This window comes from Athene noctua, chromosome 29, assembly GCF_965140245.1.
Source record: "Athene noctua chromosome 29, bAthNoc1.hap1.1, whole genome shotgun sequence".
Classification (NCBI taxonomy): domain Eukaryota; kingdom Metazoa; phylum Chordata; class Aves; order Strigiformes; family Strigidae; genus Athene; species Athene noctua.
The window spans coordinates 3,201,651-3,213,754 of NC_134065.1; the positions used below are offsets into that span (position 1 = coordinate 3,201,651).

Below are 12,104 nucleotides of genomic sequence, written 5' to 3' on the forward strand. Positions count from 1 at the left end.
GCTGGCTGGAGATGGGGGTCCCTGCTCCAAACTACTGACACCCCCCTGCTGTGGGAGTGGGGGTCATGGGGGGCCACCACCACGCTCATAGGCCTGAGGCCAAGTCCTCTCCCAGTGGAAAATCCCCAGCAGGCGCCGGAGCTGCCGGCTCGGGCTGGTTGCCAACACCGTGGGTGTCAGGAGCCCGGCTGCAGCACCCTCCCCGCCGAGCCCCTCCAGCCCAGGGTGTCCCGGCACACACGGGGCCGTGGAGCTTTTCCCCATCCCCGTCCCGGGTGGGGGACGTAAAACACACCAAGACGCACACGGGAACTGGGGTCCCTTGAGCCGCCCCGGGGTTGGGGCGGCCGTGCCCTTACGGCGGGCGCGTGCGGGGCCGTAGTGCCAGGCTGCTCGGGACCCCGCGTGGGGACACGGAGAGGGTTCCCCAGGACGTGCGGCAGCAGCACCCACACCCTGTGCCCCAGGCAGTGGCTTGGGGTGCTGCGGGGCCCGTGGGGTGCCGGGAGGCCACGGTGTCTGCTGACACCTCGTGGTGGCTCCATCGGCCCCAGGGAGCCCAACCCTGCGAGGCTGCAGGGCTGGGATGGGCGTTATTGCCAGCCCGGGGCACGGCGTGACCGTGGGGGTGGTGGGGGACAGGGCAGGCCCCCTCCCTTGACCCCCCACATCCCCTCGGTGCATTCATGCTGCGGGGCAGTCCCCGGGAAGGCAGAACCTCGGCGTCACCTGTTGCTCCTCCAAACTTTATTGCTGCAATAAATAATCACGGTGGTGTTGCCCGGACGGAACCGCGCCGCTCCCAAGCCCAAAGGACCAGAGCACCAGGTAGCGCAGGCAGGGCAGACCCTTCACCAGCTTGGGCAGGGGGAAAGGCACCTTTTCCCAAGAAGACCCCCAACTTCAAGGGGGAGCTCCAAGGGGAGAGAGGGTCCCGGTTGTGATGGAATTTCTGCCAGTGGGGCTGCGTCCCAGAGGTCTGAGAACAGACAGAATTTGTGTCCTAGATGAGGGGAAGCCTCTCCCTTTGCTTCTTGCCCAGCAGCCCAGCAAGGACAGGGTTTGTGGAAGAGGATGAGGGCAGGAATGGCATGGCGCGGGGGCAAGGAGGAGCCCCCGAGTCTGTGGTGGCCTCGCACCCCCCAGCTCCCACCCACAGGATCTTCCCGCCCTGATGGCACCCTGGCATGGCTCGGTCGGCAAAGCCGTGGGAGACCGGGGTGCCCCGGCGCAAGCTGGGGCTCGGGGTGGGGTTTGGCAGCGGGAGAGGCGAGAAGCGGGGAGCTGTGGAGAAGCAGGGGCTGAGCCGGGGGGCCTGAGCCCGGGGTGGGGTCCAGATGTGGCCGGCTACTTGGTGTGTTTGATGCTCTGCTCCTGCTGGCGGATGATCTGGGCGATGGGGCTGGCGATGCCGCCTATCAAGGTCCAGTACTCCTCGAAGCTGATGCGCCCGTCTTTGTTCTCATCCAGGTCACAGATGAGCTTGTCGGCCGCCCGACGGTTCCCAGTGTCCTGGGGGAGAGAGCGGAGCCACTCAGACCAGGTCGGTGAGGAAAGCGGGGTGCAGGGTGAGGGGGACCCCATGCAAGTGTGAGGAGCTGGTCCCCTGGCCCCGCGCGCCCCGGCCTCACCGTCAGCATGTGGTTGAGCTCACAGCTCAGCATCTTGCGGAAATCCTTCTTGCTGATGCGCCGCGGCTTCTTGCAGCAGCAGCGGCGGCTCGAGTACTTGTCAAAGTTGTTCACCAGGACCTGGACGGCCCATTCCAGCTCCGTGCATTCTGCCATCGCTGCCTGAGGTCACCTGTGGGGACGGGGGGGTCAGGCACGGGGGCCGTGGGACGCTCCATGTGCCGCCAAAGCTCATGGTGCCATCGGGGTCTCCACTGCCACCAGCCCTGGGGCCACCGCACACCCTCCATGGAAAGGCAAAAAGGTGGCAAAGCCGACATACGGGCTGCTCGTCTCCCCACATGGCTGCTCATACAGGATCACCCCAAAAACCCTCCGTGCCAAGTGCCCCGGCTCCGGCGCAGCACCCGCCCCACACCAGCCGCCCCGCCTGCCCCCCCGGGCCGGCCACCCCCGCGTGTGGGATGGGGCGGCAACTGTGGTGCTGGGGCCGCGGGGCTCCGCAGCGCCAGGGCCGCGGCCGCCGGTTCCCAGGGCTCATTAGGAAGGAATGGGGCTGGGAGCCGTGCGGCGGCGGCAGGATGAGGGCAGGAATTACCGGCCAGCCCTCCTCTTGCTTCACGGCTCCAGGAACACCCTGGCAGGGCGGGTCTGGACCTGCCTGAGCCCCCCACAAGCCCATCCAAGGGCCTCCCCCATACCCCAGGGTCCAATCCTGCCCGCCTGCTTGATTTCTGGGGTCCCTCTTCTCGCTCCGCGGTCCCGAGGCTGCCCCAAGCCAGGAATTTCCTTCCTATGGCCGGACCCAACAGGATGGTCCCTGCCGCAGGATGCAGGCAGGGACGGAAACTGCGTCACCTTGCCTGGCCCTGGCTCTTTCCTCCCCCGTCGGTGGTGGGGAGTGGGGTGAGCTGGGCCGTGTCGCTCCCCATTGTTTTACTGAAGCCGTGCTGATTTACACCAGTCCACGGTGCAACCGTGACCATCAAGACAGCCGTGGCCACGTGGCTGTTGGAGGAAGCCAAACAGGACATGGAGCCCAGAGGGGTGGCCCAGCACTGTCCCCCGCTCTGGGGACATCATCCAGGAGGGTGCCTGCGGCCCAGCTGCTCCCTGGGAGAAGGCAGGACCTGCTCAGTGCCCCAGATTTGGCTCGTGTCCCCTCTCTCTTTGCACTGATCCTCCCCAGTTCAGCCCCAGGCCGAGGACGTCGGCACATTGGGGTGACAAGAGACACAAGGCTCAGCCTGGGCTCATCCCTGCGTGTCTCAGCATGGCTGGGTGCCCTCCTTGTCCCCACGGGAGCCTTCACAGTGCCATGGCCCAGGGCCACCCCGTCCTGGGACCAGGGACCATCCCCGGTTTGCAGGACAGGACTCTGAGCACCAGGGTGGTTTTTCAACGGTCCCAGCGCTGTCAGGGGGTCCCGCTGCGAGCTGCCGCGACCAGCACGGCCCCGCAAGAGCTGCTCACCAAACACCTCCGGCTCCGGCCATTCCCGCGCCATTAATTGCCAACAAAAATTAATCAGCAGCACCTGGGCCAAGCACCCACCGCACACCCACTCCCTGCACCCACCGGGGTCCCCACATGCAGAGCCCACGCCGGTGTCACCGCTCCCCCGCCGGCAGCACCCAGCCCATCCTCGGGGCATCGCGGCTGCTGCTTTGCCGCTGACTCACGGCACCAGCCCAGCTGCGACGGCCCAGCTCGCCCGACCCCACCACGGGGCCCCGGGGCCGGCCCGCGGCGCAGGGACGTTGTCACCCCAGTGGGACGCGGGGATGCCGGCACGGCCACGGCAGAGCTGGGTGCCGGGTAGGCGGGATGGGCAGGATGGGGCTTGCTGGCTGCTCTGCTCCCGCCGCCGCAGTCCTCCCTCTTCTTCCACCTCTCCCTCTTCTTCCTCACCAGCACCAGTGCCCGGAGCCAGGACCCGCAGCCCGTCACAGCACCAGCGCTCCGTCCGCATGATCCCGCCATCACCACGGGCAAAGCAAGGGGGAAATGTCCCTTTTCCTGGGGCCAGACCCCACTGGCAGCCCCACGTGCCGGGCTCCCGATTGGCAGCAAAGTTGACGGATGCTGCCGAGCCCCGTGCCGGACCACCCACCCTCAGCCCAGCTCACCCCAGTGCTCCCCCCACATCCAGCAGGTCCCCTCCATCTCAGCCCCACTCGCACGGTGCTGCCGAAGGGCTCAGGGGATTTCCACCACCCAACCCGCTGCGGCACGTCCCAGAGCTGCTCCCGGTTGAATATTCCCCCCAAGGGTCCCGATGTCGAATTTCCTCGGAGCCTCACCTGGCTCCCTTCGGGGGTCCCGCTGTATCCGTCCGTCGCCGATTTGGCAGCACAGGCAGTGGGAACTGATTACACCCGCTGTCTTCTCACCTTGCACCCATACCACTGGGCCCAGTCGGGCTTTTAAAGAGGCTCCCACCCCTTCCTGACGTTCCCAGGGCGTTCCCAGGCTGAGGCTCACCTGGGAAATGGCTCCATGTGATTGCAACACCCAGACGGGTCGGTGCGAGCAGGGACCTGCGGGCGGGCTCCGGCTCCTCCTCGGGGGCTGCTCTGTGCATGGCTGGGGGGTGTTTGGGGAGCACCCCAGAAGACCCCACTGTCTGGAAGGAGCCGTGGGCTCCCAGCAGCGATGGTTTATCAGGCACAGTGCAACTCCTGGCTGGTCCCCGGGGTTTGCAAACCCGCCGCCATCCCACTACCCACCGAAAGCCCAGCTCCTCCGTCCCAGGGAGCATCCCCACATCCCACCCTGCTCCAAACCCCCCCACGCACCCACCGCTGGCGACACCAGCCAGTCAGGGCCGGTGTGGCACAGGAGCCGCCCAGCAAGGTGGGGGACATCATTTATTTGAACCAAAAGCACTTGTTCTCAAGGGTGAAAAGGGGTTGGTGTGGGTCTCTGGGAGCACAAGCACCAGCTCCGAGCAGGGCCATATCCAGCTCTCAGCCCTCTCCAGATGCCCTGGGACAGACAAGGCTCTTCTCAGCTGGTAGCTGTGCTTGTAAAGTCACATCCATAATTAATTATCCCAGCAAATTGTACCCCTGTATGTCTACCAGCGCGATGGCGCAGCGATTAGATGCCCAGATTAGATACGGGCATTATTGGGAGCTGCGTATTTAAGGATGTAAAGTAGGAGGTGATATATTTATTACAGGCAGGAGCCACCTGCTCAGAGGACCTTTGGGATTCCTGTCCCGGAAAAAAACGCCGTGTGTCATCCCAGCTCTCTGCTGGCTTCTTCCTAATCTCGGTTGGGAGGAAGCTAAACCCATTCTCGGCCGAGATGCTCCGATGTCGTTGATGCAACATCCCAGGAGGGTGGGAATCCCTCCCCGACCCTGCAGGCAAACAGCTCACCTCTGAATCATGGGCTTTCATTCTCTCCTGTACCTGGCAGATGTCACAACCACATCCAGGCCCTTATTTTTACAAGGCATCCAGGGCGTGTGCATGTGCTCGGAGCAGCCACGTACCATCCAAACCCATCGCAGGACGGTTCCCAGACATTTTGATTGCCCTGATGAGCTCGGTCTCTCCCCTGGTCCCCACCAGCTTTGGGTCTGAAGGGTCAGGAGCAGTTTGGCTTCTCATGGACAAGCTCTGCCTTATGGGACACTTTGCAGAGTCAGGGACACCGAGCCCTGGTTTTGGGGGTCTTTGGTGGCCACCCTGGAGCCGCTGCTCTTGCACATGCTCCGGCACGAGCAAACGCATTTCTTGGTGTTTCCAGCAGTGCGGTGCCGTGCCCGCGTGGTCGGGGCTGACTCACCAAGGGGCACCGACCGTCCCGGCACAGGCTGAGCTGTTCCTACAACCTCCAAGGACCTTCCAGATACACCAGCTACTTATCGAGGATGGCTCACGCCGCAGGAATTGCTGTCCTCCCGACAGCGCGACGTCACGCCGGGGAGCTGGTCACCAAACCAGAAATAGGACCCAGGAGTCCCCACTCCCAAGGCACATTCCCAGCCTGGTGCTGGGAAGAAGACCCAGGAGCCCTGGCTCCCCTTTCCCCCCCCCTCTCCCTCCATCACCCCAACCATTTGACACATTTCCTGTCTCTAATTAAATCCACACCACACCTTTCTGCTTAATTTCCATGTATTTATTTCCATGGCAGGAACAATAAATAGTCATTCTCATTGTGAAATCCACCCCAAGGTGAGAGGAGACAGAGGGTGGCCTGTGGCCGAGCCGTGGTGTCGGTGCTGCCACGCCGGCCACCAGCCCGGGAGGACCGGCTGCCCTGGCCCGGCCTCGAGTTTTATCACATTTCTCTGGGGTTTTGTTTGATTTTGTTCTTTTTTTTTTTTTTTTTTTTTTTCCCCCAGCAGCACAGAGCCTCGCAAGGTGACGCAGTTCCTGCTGAGGTGCCCACACCCTCTTTCTTTTTGGGGTCTCCGTCCCCATCGTGCTTCTGGGGCTGCCCACGGGCTCCTTCGGGACACGGAGCTCAGATGGAATGGTCTGGATGGCAGAAAAAAGGTGGGATAACCAGGCTCAGCAGGTGCCCCCTGCACCCTCCGAAGCCCATTTCTTCACCCTCCATGCGCTCGGTGCCTGAGCTAATTGCTTCATCCCAGTGAGCCACCGCTTTGTGGCATTTGCTGTTTCCTAATTTGCTGTAATTACACAGAAATCCCACACTCTCCCAGCAGAGGTGTGATCTTGCTGCTGGCCTCACAGCTCTTGGGTCTTTCTGAACCCAGGATTTCAGGGTCTCATCCGAGATCCCTCCAGCCCAGCACGAAGCCTCTGAGGTTCTTAGTCCGGAGACATGGCCCTGCCTTTGCTTTTTGGGGTCCCTGCAATGGGGATCACCGGGCACGAGCCACCCCGGGAACTGGGCACGTGCACAGCCCCGTGCACACCCACAGCATAGTGCACACCTCCAGCATCTCTTGCACCCCCACAGCAATCCCTTGTACCCCCACAGCATCCCTTGCACCCTCGTGCTCTGCACTGGGGCCAGCGGGGCTCTGCAACCCAACAGCGAGTGACACTGCAGCACCGTTCCTCCCTGACCCCCCTTTTCCCTCTCCCACAAAGGATAAGTGAGGTCACCCCATCATCTCTGCTTTTTTTTTTTTTTTTTTCCAGTGTTTTCCTTTATTAATTTATACAAAAATGGTTGCAAGTGATGCAAGCTGATAACAACCCACCACCATCCCAGCCCCGAGCCCAGCTGCCAGCCGGGGGCCAGCATCCCTGGAGACGGGCAGGTGGGGGAGCACCGTGCAGGCAGCACCCCAAAACCTGGGCAGGCTCAGGGCAGGGAATACACCCAGGCCACGCACAGCCACGTTGGTGCTGGCCCAGAGCTTGGGATGTCCCCAAAAGTGCTCAGAGCACGAGGCAGAACTGTGGCAAAGGAGCTCCCGTGGGGTGACAGGGCACGGGGCCGGGGGGACGAGCCCGCACATCCAAGGGCTTTTGGGGGAAAGAGCCGAGTCCCTCTCGCTGCGATGCTCCGGGGCTGGGGGACCTGCAACCGGAGGGTTTTCGGGGCCGGAGGTGGGACAACCCCGGGGGTAAAGGCTCTGGAGCAAAGGACGGAGAAAGGCGGCTCCGCAGCTGGGGCCAGGAACCCCCTTGCCACCTCCCTCCCGCCACGGCACGGGCCAGAGCTGGGGATGGGAAGGGAGGTTTCCTGACGGGAAGGAGAGCCGAGAGAGGGCAGGGATGGAGCCGGGGAGGGGGATCCCTTCGCCCCGGCCGGGGACACGAGGAGGAGATGAGCCCCGGCAGGAGCAACGCCGCGTTTTCCCAGGCGCATCCCACCGGGACCAGCAGCCTCTCGCGCTTCTCGGTGCAGAGCCTGAGGCCTCGGGCGCCTTCCCGTCCCCCGCCACCCTCTACTTCCTCCGGCAGCCCTTGGCCGCGTCCCCCATCATGTCCCAGTACTCTCCGAACTCCAGCTTGGCCTCGTCAGGGTCTCCCATGCATTCGATCTTCTCGTCCAGCGGTCCGACACACTGCAGCGGGGGTGGAAAAAAGCATCGGGGTGAGGGGGCTGCGGGGTCCCGCAGGCAGCCCCTGCCCACCCCAGCTCCCCCTGCCCACCCCCGGGCTCTGCCCTCACCTTCCCCAGGTGGGGCAGCTTCTGCACCACCAGCTCCTGCATCTCGTTGGGCGTCAAGTACTCCTTCTGCCCCTTCACTGCGTAGCAGTGGAACTGGTTGATGACGGTCTCGATGGCCCGCTCCACGTCGGTGAGCTCCTGGCAGTCCTGCGCGGGGGGAGAGAGGGTGAGCACCGGTGGGACACGGCCCCGGGTGGATGGGACATTCCCCGGACGGGCAGGACAAGCCCCCCGAGGAGACGCGACGCTCCCCGAGCAGATGTGCCGGTGCTCTCTTCAGATGTCCAACCCCTCCGCAATGACGTGATAAACCTCCTTATCAACACGATACCCCTCCGTACAGATGTGAGACCCCCTCTGCAGATGTGAAACCCCCTCGACAGACGCTAGACCCGCCTCTACACACGTGAGACCTCACCGTACAGGTGCGAGACCCCCGCACAGACGCCAGACCACTCCGTACAGCTGTGAGACCGCTCCATACAGACGTGAGGCCCCACGGTACAGACGTTCCATCCCTCCACACAGGCCCTGCCCGGCTGCGGTACCCCCCTGACAGCTGCCGTACCCCTCCACCTCGATGTGACACCCCTCCTCACAGGCATGTCACCCCCTGTTTCTGCTTGCCCGAACTTCTCCCTGCCCGGGGCCAGCGAGGCTCAGCCACCCCGGCGTCTCCAGGTGCTACACCCACGGCGCGGGGGCTGCCGCGGCCGTCCGGACTGGTTCTTCCTCTCCTTTGCACAAGCGGCGGATGGCGGCATGAGTCAGTGCCCAGGACGACGCGGGCGCCCGCCAGGATGGGGCTCGGCGGCAACAGGAGCCCCTCTCCCACCCGGGCAGGGCTGCAGCCCCCTTCCCCGCTGGGGTGGGGGGCAGCAACTGGCCCGACCCGCGGGCCTGGCTCCCCGGCCACTCGTGCTAATTAGCCAAAGCTGCGTTTGAAGGGAAACGATGGTGATTCACTCAGCATCTGCGGTTTCCCCTTGAAACACTATTAAACCACATCAGGCGATGCCTATTAGGAAGAACCCAGCAATCTTCAGAGCCTCAGCCCGGCGCCCCGGCTCAGCCAGCCAGGGCCAAATCCTCCGCAGGTGCAAAGGGGCACAGCGTGGGCACCTCCCGATTGAAAGCTGAGGAAAACAGGAGACTTTCTGCCGTTGGGCATCCTTGGAGAGGTTGCAAGGAACAAGTGCAGCTCCCGAAGGTGAGCTGGAGAGGTTGCAAGGAGCTGGAGAAATCTGCCTGGTTCCCCCGAGCTTTCAAGCGGCTCCAGATCCCCCTGCCCAGCGCCAGGGCAGCGTCGGCGAACCCCAAAACAGCCCCCCCAGCTCCTCGGCTGGAGTCTGGCTCCAGGATGGAGCTGGCCCAGCTGTGCTGCTGTGAGTCACCCCGTGCCCGGGGCTGTGCTCCGAGGAACGGGGCCGTGTGGGGTCACCCCTGCGCCCCACACCCCGCCAGGGGTCCCGGCCCTCCCGGTGCCGCAGCGTCGCTCAGGGACCTTGCGCTTCTTGCGGCAGTTGCACTGGCCCATGCTGCTCCTCGCGGGGTCTGTAGGTCCTTGGCGGCAGCAGCGGGGGGACTGTCCTCGACGACGGGGTCTTGAGGAGCTGCCGGGGGAAGAAAGCCAGGCTCAGCTCTCGGCGTGGGGGGAGTTTCCCCTCCTTCGGCGCCAGGACTGAGCGCAGGGCGAGGAAGGAGCCCCGGGATGCGGTGAGCTGCCGGGACACGTCCCAGCGGCAGGAGCGTCCCTGCCCCAGCAGCAAGTCGTGGCAGAGCCGAGCGTGGGAGCAGGGGTGGGGGGGGGTTGCAAAGGGGTGGCAGGACCCCCAGGCACGGACCCCCGCATCCCCCAGTGGCGGATGGGCCACTTACCTGCTCCACGGGCTCTCCTGGGTCTGCGCGGGCTGCGGCGCGTCGGGGTTTTATACCACGGGGAGGTGTGAGTGGGAGCTCCCTGCGCACCGCCAGCTGCGGTGTGGTGCAAGGCGTCTCATTTCGGAGCCTGGCCCAGGGCCAGCGTGGGGCCGGGAAACGCCTCCTTCCCGGCCACACTGATGGTTCCCTGTACAGCCCGGCACATCCCGGCCACACAGCACCGCGTGGGAACAGCCACCCGGGCACCGGGCCCCGGCTGGCGCAGGGCTGGGTCACCCCGTGCTGGGGATTTCACCATTTTCCAGCAATGATGGGATCTGGGAGCTGAACACCAGGAATAGGAGCTCGGTTAGGGGTGCTGAGCCGGGGGCGTGCTGCGCTGGTGGACATGTCCCCCCCTGTGCCACCCAAAAGCCCAGAGAGGATGGATATGGGTGCTGTGGAGGTGGCCACCACCGCGGCCACAGCGGCATCGCCGCCAGAGATGCTCCCGAGCTCCACCCTGGTCCCAGCCACAACTCTGCAACCCATCGGGGTTGCACTAAACAACCCCCCCCAGCCTGGCAGGAAGGTGTTTGTGGGGTGCAGGGTGGCACCCTGCAAGCCAGACCAGCGCTAGGGCTATTTGGGAATGGTCCCCATCCTTGGGTAGCCACCCCAAGGCAGAGTGAGCCCTGACCCACCCCTTGTGGCACTGGGCTGGTCCCCAGGCACAGCGTGGCCACGGGCAGACGCGGGGGAGATGGGCTACCCGAATCGGGACCCCCCAGCTAAGAACAGCAGCGACGCTCAGGCTCAGCAAAACCCTTTTTTTATTAGCTGCGCGTCGGCCGAGTCTCCCCACCAGCCCCGTCACTTTTTCTTGCCCGCTTTCTCCCTCCGCATGGCCTTCGCCAGCTCCCCGATCAGCCGCCAGTACTCGCCGAATTTCAGCTCCTCGTCGTTGTTCACATCCAGCTCCCTCATCTTCTCCTCCAGGGAGGGGACGTCCTGCGGAGAGAACAGGGGAGGCTCAGCCGCAGCCCCCGGCACCCCGCGAGCGGGGTGAGGATAGAGGGGGGGGGAGCGGGGGCTGCTGCTCGCTCGTGTTTGTGAATCCCGGGGTCACGGGAGGAGCCCCCAAGAGTGGGGGGAGCCACGGGGATCCCACCGCCCCCCCCCGGCTGCCCCTCGCCTCACCTTCATCAGGTTGGGCAGCTGGAGCTGCACCAGCTCCCTGAACTCGCCGGCCGTCAGCGTGCCCTTCTTGCCCTCCTTCCCCGCGTGGGTGAAGAAGACGGTGACGATCTTCTCGATGGCCGTTTCCAGCTCGGTCAGCTCGCCCGTGGCCATGGTGCCGGGTGGCCCCGGGGCTGCAGGGAGAGAAGCCGAGAGGGAGTGGGAGGCAGAGGGGTGATGCCTGGGGGTGCGTCAGGAGAAAAAGACCCTCTCCCCTTCCCCAGCCGCGGGTGCAGCGAGTCTGCGAGGTCTCAGCTCTGCAGGGTTGAGCGGGGTCCCGGGGCTGCCCCGCTGCTCCCCAGGGACCGAGCGTTTGGGCCAGGCCGTCCGCGGGTGGCGCGGGGTGGGGGCGCAGAGCCGTGGTCGTGGCACAACCACCACGGAGGCAGCCAGGATGGGGTGGGGGGGTCCCCAGTGCCGCGCTCGTCCTGCGAGCGGCCGGGGTGGGGCCGGTGGCGCGGGCAGCGATTCCCCTACTTACCCCCCTCGCCTGCGGGCAGAGCGCTGCAGGCAGGTCGCCGCGGCCCCCGGGGAGGTTTTATACCCTGCGCCGCAGGAGGGGAGAGCGAAACGCTTTGTCCCCCCGTGCCACGGCGTTGGGTTTCCTGTTGCAGCCGGACGGACGGAGGGACAGACAGACACTACCCGGACGTGGAGCCGTCCTCCTCTCCTCCCTCCCAGCGCGGGCAACGGACCAAATTCCGCGCTCGGCCGCGCTGGCGTGAACCTGCCCCGGGCTCCGCAGCACCGCCTGGGCCCTGCCGCTGTCGGGGTGCTGCGGCGGGGAGCAGGGTGGCACCAGGAGGGACAACGGGAGGACAGAGCGGGCTGGAGCATCCTACGAGGCTCGAGCATCACCCAGACCTTTCTGGGGTGCAGGGCAGGTCTTACTGCCCCCCAAACACACCCCTGGGGGGGCCGGGGTTGCAGTGAAGACGGGGACGTGGGCCCCAGCGCCCCGCCGATGTCCCGCCATGCCCCGGCGCAGCGGCCCGTCCCAGCCCGCGATCCCGCGGTGCTGCAGACCCAGGGCCCGGCTCGACCCGCACCAAGTGAGAGTTGTGACTCAGCCACCCGCTGACATCATCCCTATTAATAGTGGGCTTTGTAAAAATTAATTAATCCAAATTAATTAGGGGGTTGGAACTGCCCGAGCGTTCCCCTTTAATCATCGTGTATTTATAACATGGCAGCCCTGGCAGGTTTCCACCTGGGAGACGGAGCAGCTCCGCGCCACGGCACCGCCGTTCCCACGGGGCCCC

The 12,104-nt window shown here is 64.9% G+C and overlaps 3 protein-coding genes across 4 annotated transcripts; all 3 read right to left on the reverse strand.

Moving 5' to 3' along the window:
- Window positions 1-740: 740 nt before the first annotated feature.
- On the reverse strand, window positions 741-4,032 carry S100A16 (S100 calcium binding protein A16). 2 transcript variants are annotated; one of them, XM_074929141.1, is made up of 3 exons: window positions 3,935-4,032; window positions 1,632-1,803; window positions 741-1,512 (listed from the first exon to the last, which is right to left on the reverse strand). In XM_074929141.1, the coding sequence occupies exons 2-3, from the start codon at window positions 1,785-1,787 to the stop codon at window positions 1,348-1,350; spliced, it is 321 nt and encodes a 106-aa protein (XP_074785242.1). In that variant the 5' UTR covers window positions 1,788-1,803; window positions 3,935-4,032; the 3' UTR covers window positions 741-1,347. The 2 variants fall into 2 exon arrangements, with proteins under 2 accessions (XP_074785242.1, XP_074785241.1); XM_074929140.1 differs by lacking the exon at window positions 3,935-4,032 and adding an exon at window positions 2,333-2,455.
- Window positions 4,033-6,373: 2,341 nt separating this feature from the next.
- LOC141971722 (protein S100-A14-like) lies at window positions 6,374-10,290 on the reverse strand. The gene is made up of 4 exons (XM_074929257.1): window positions 9,622-10,290; window positions 9,248-9,356; window positions 7,744-7,890; window positions 6,374-7,636 (listed from the first exon to the last, which is right to left on the reverse strand). Exons 2-4 carry the CDS (start codon window positions 9,278-9,280, stop codon window positions 7,517-7,519), a joined length of 300 nt encoding a protein of 99 aa, XP_074785358.1. The 5' UTR covers window positions 9,281-9,356; window positions 9,622-10,290; the 3' UTR covers window positions 6,374-7,516.
- A 129-nt stretch (window positions 10,291-10,419) lies between these two features.
- Window positions 10,420-11,476, reverse strand: S100A13 (S100 calcium binding protein A13). Its single transcript, XM_074929259.1, has 3 exons — window positions 11,324-11,476; window positions 10,804-10,976; window positions 10,420-10,614 (listed from the first exon to the last, which is right to left on the reverse strand). The coding sequence occupies exons 2-3, from the start codon at window positions 10,954-10,956 to the stop codon at window positions 10,477-10,479; spliced, it is 291 nt and encodes a 96-aa protein (XP_074785360.1). The 5' UTR covers window positions 10,957-10,976; window positions 11,324-11,476; the 3' UTR covers window positions 10,420-10,476.
- Window positions 11,477-12,104: the final 628 nt, after the last annotated feature.

Bases quoted from the DNA above. Each gene is read 5' to 3' on its own strand.
- LOC141971722 (XM_074929257.1), bottom strand. From the start codon at position 9,280: ATGGGCCAGTGCAACTGCCGCAAGAAGCGCAAG. The intron at 7,891-9,247 runs GTCCCTGAGCGA...CCCCCCGCGCAG, and splicing joins ACTGCCGCAAGAAGCGCAAG to GACTGCCAGGAGCTCACCGA. The intron at 7,637-7,743 runs GTGAGGGCAGAG...CCCCCGCTGCAG, and splicing joins AGCTGCCCCACCTGGGGAAG to TGTGTCGGACCGCTGGACGA.
- S100A13 (XM_074929259.1), bottom strand. From the start codon at position 10,956: ATGGCCACGGGCGAGCTGACCGAGCTGGAAACGGCCATCGAGAAGATC. The intron at 10,615-10,803 runs GTGAGGCGAGGG...TTCTCTCCGCAG, and splicing joins AGCTGCCCAACCTGATGAAG to GACGTCCCCTCCCTGGAGGA.
- S100A16 (XM_074929141.1), bottom strand. From the start codon at position 1,787: ATGGCAGAATGCACGGAGCTGGAATGGGCCGTCCAGGTCCTGGTGAAC. The intron at 1,513-1,631 runs GTGAGGCCGGGG...TCTCTCCCCCAG, and splicing joins AGCTCAACCACATGCTGACG to GACACTGGGAACCGTCGGGC.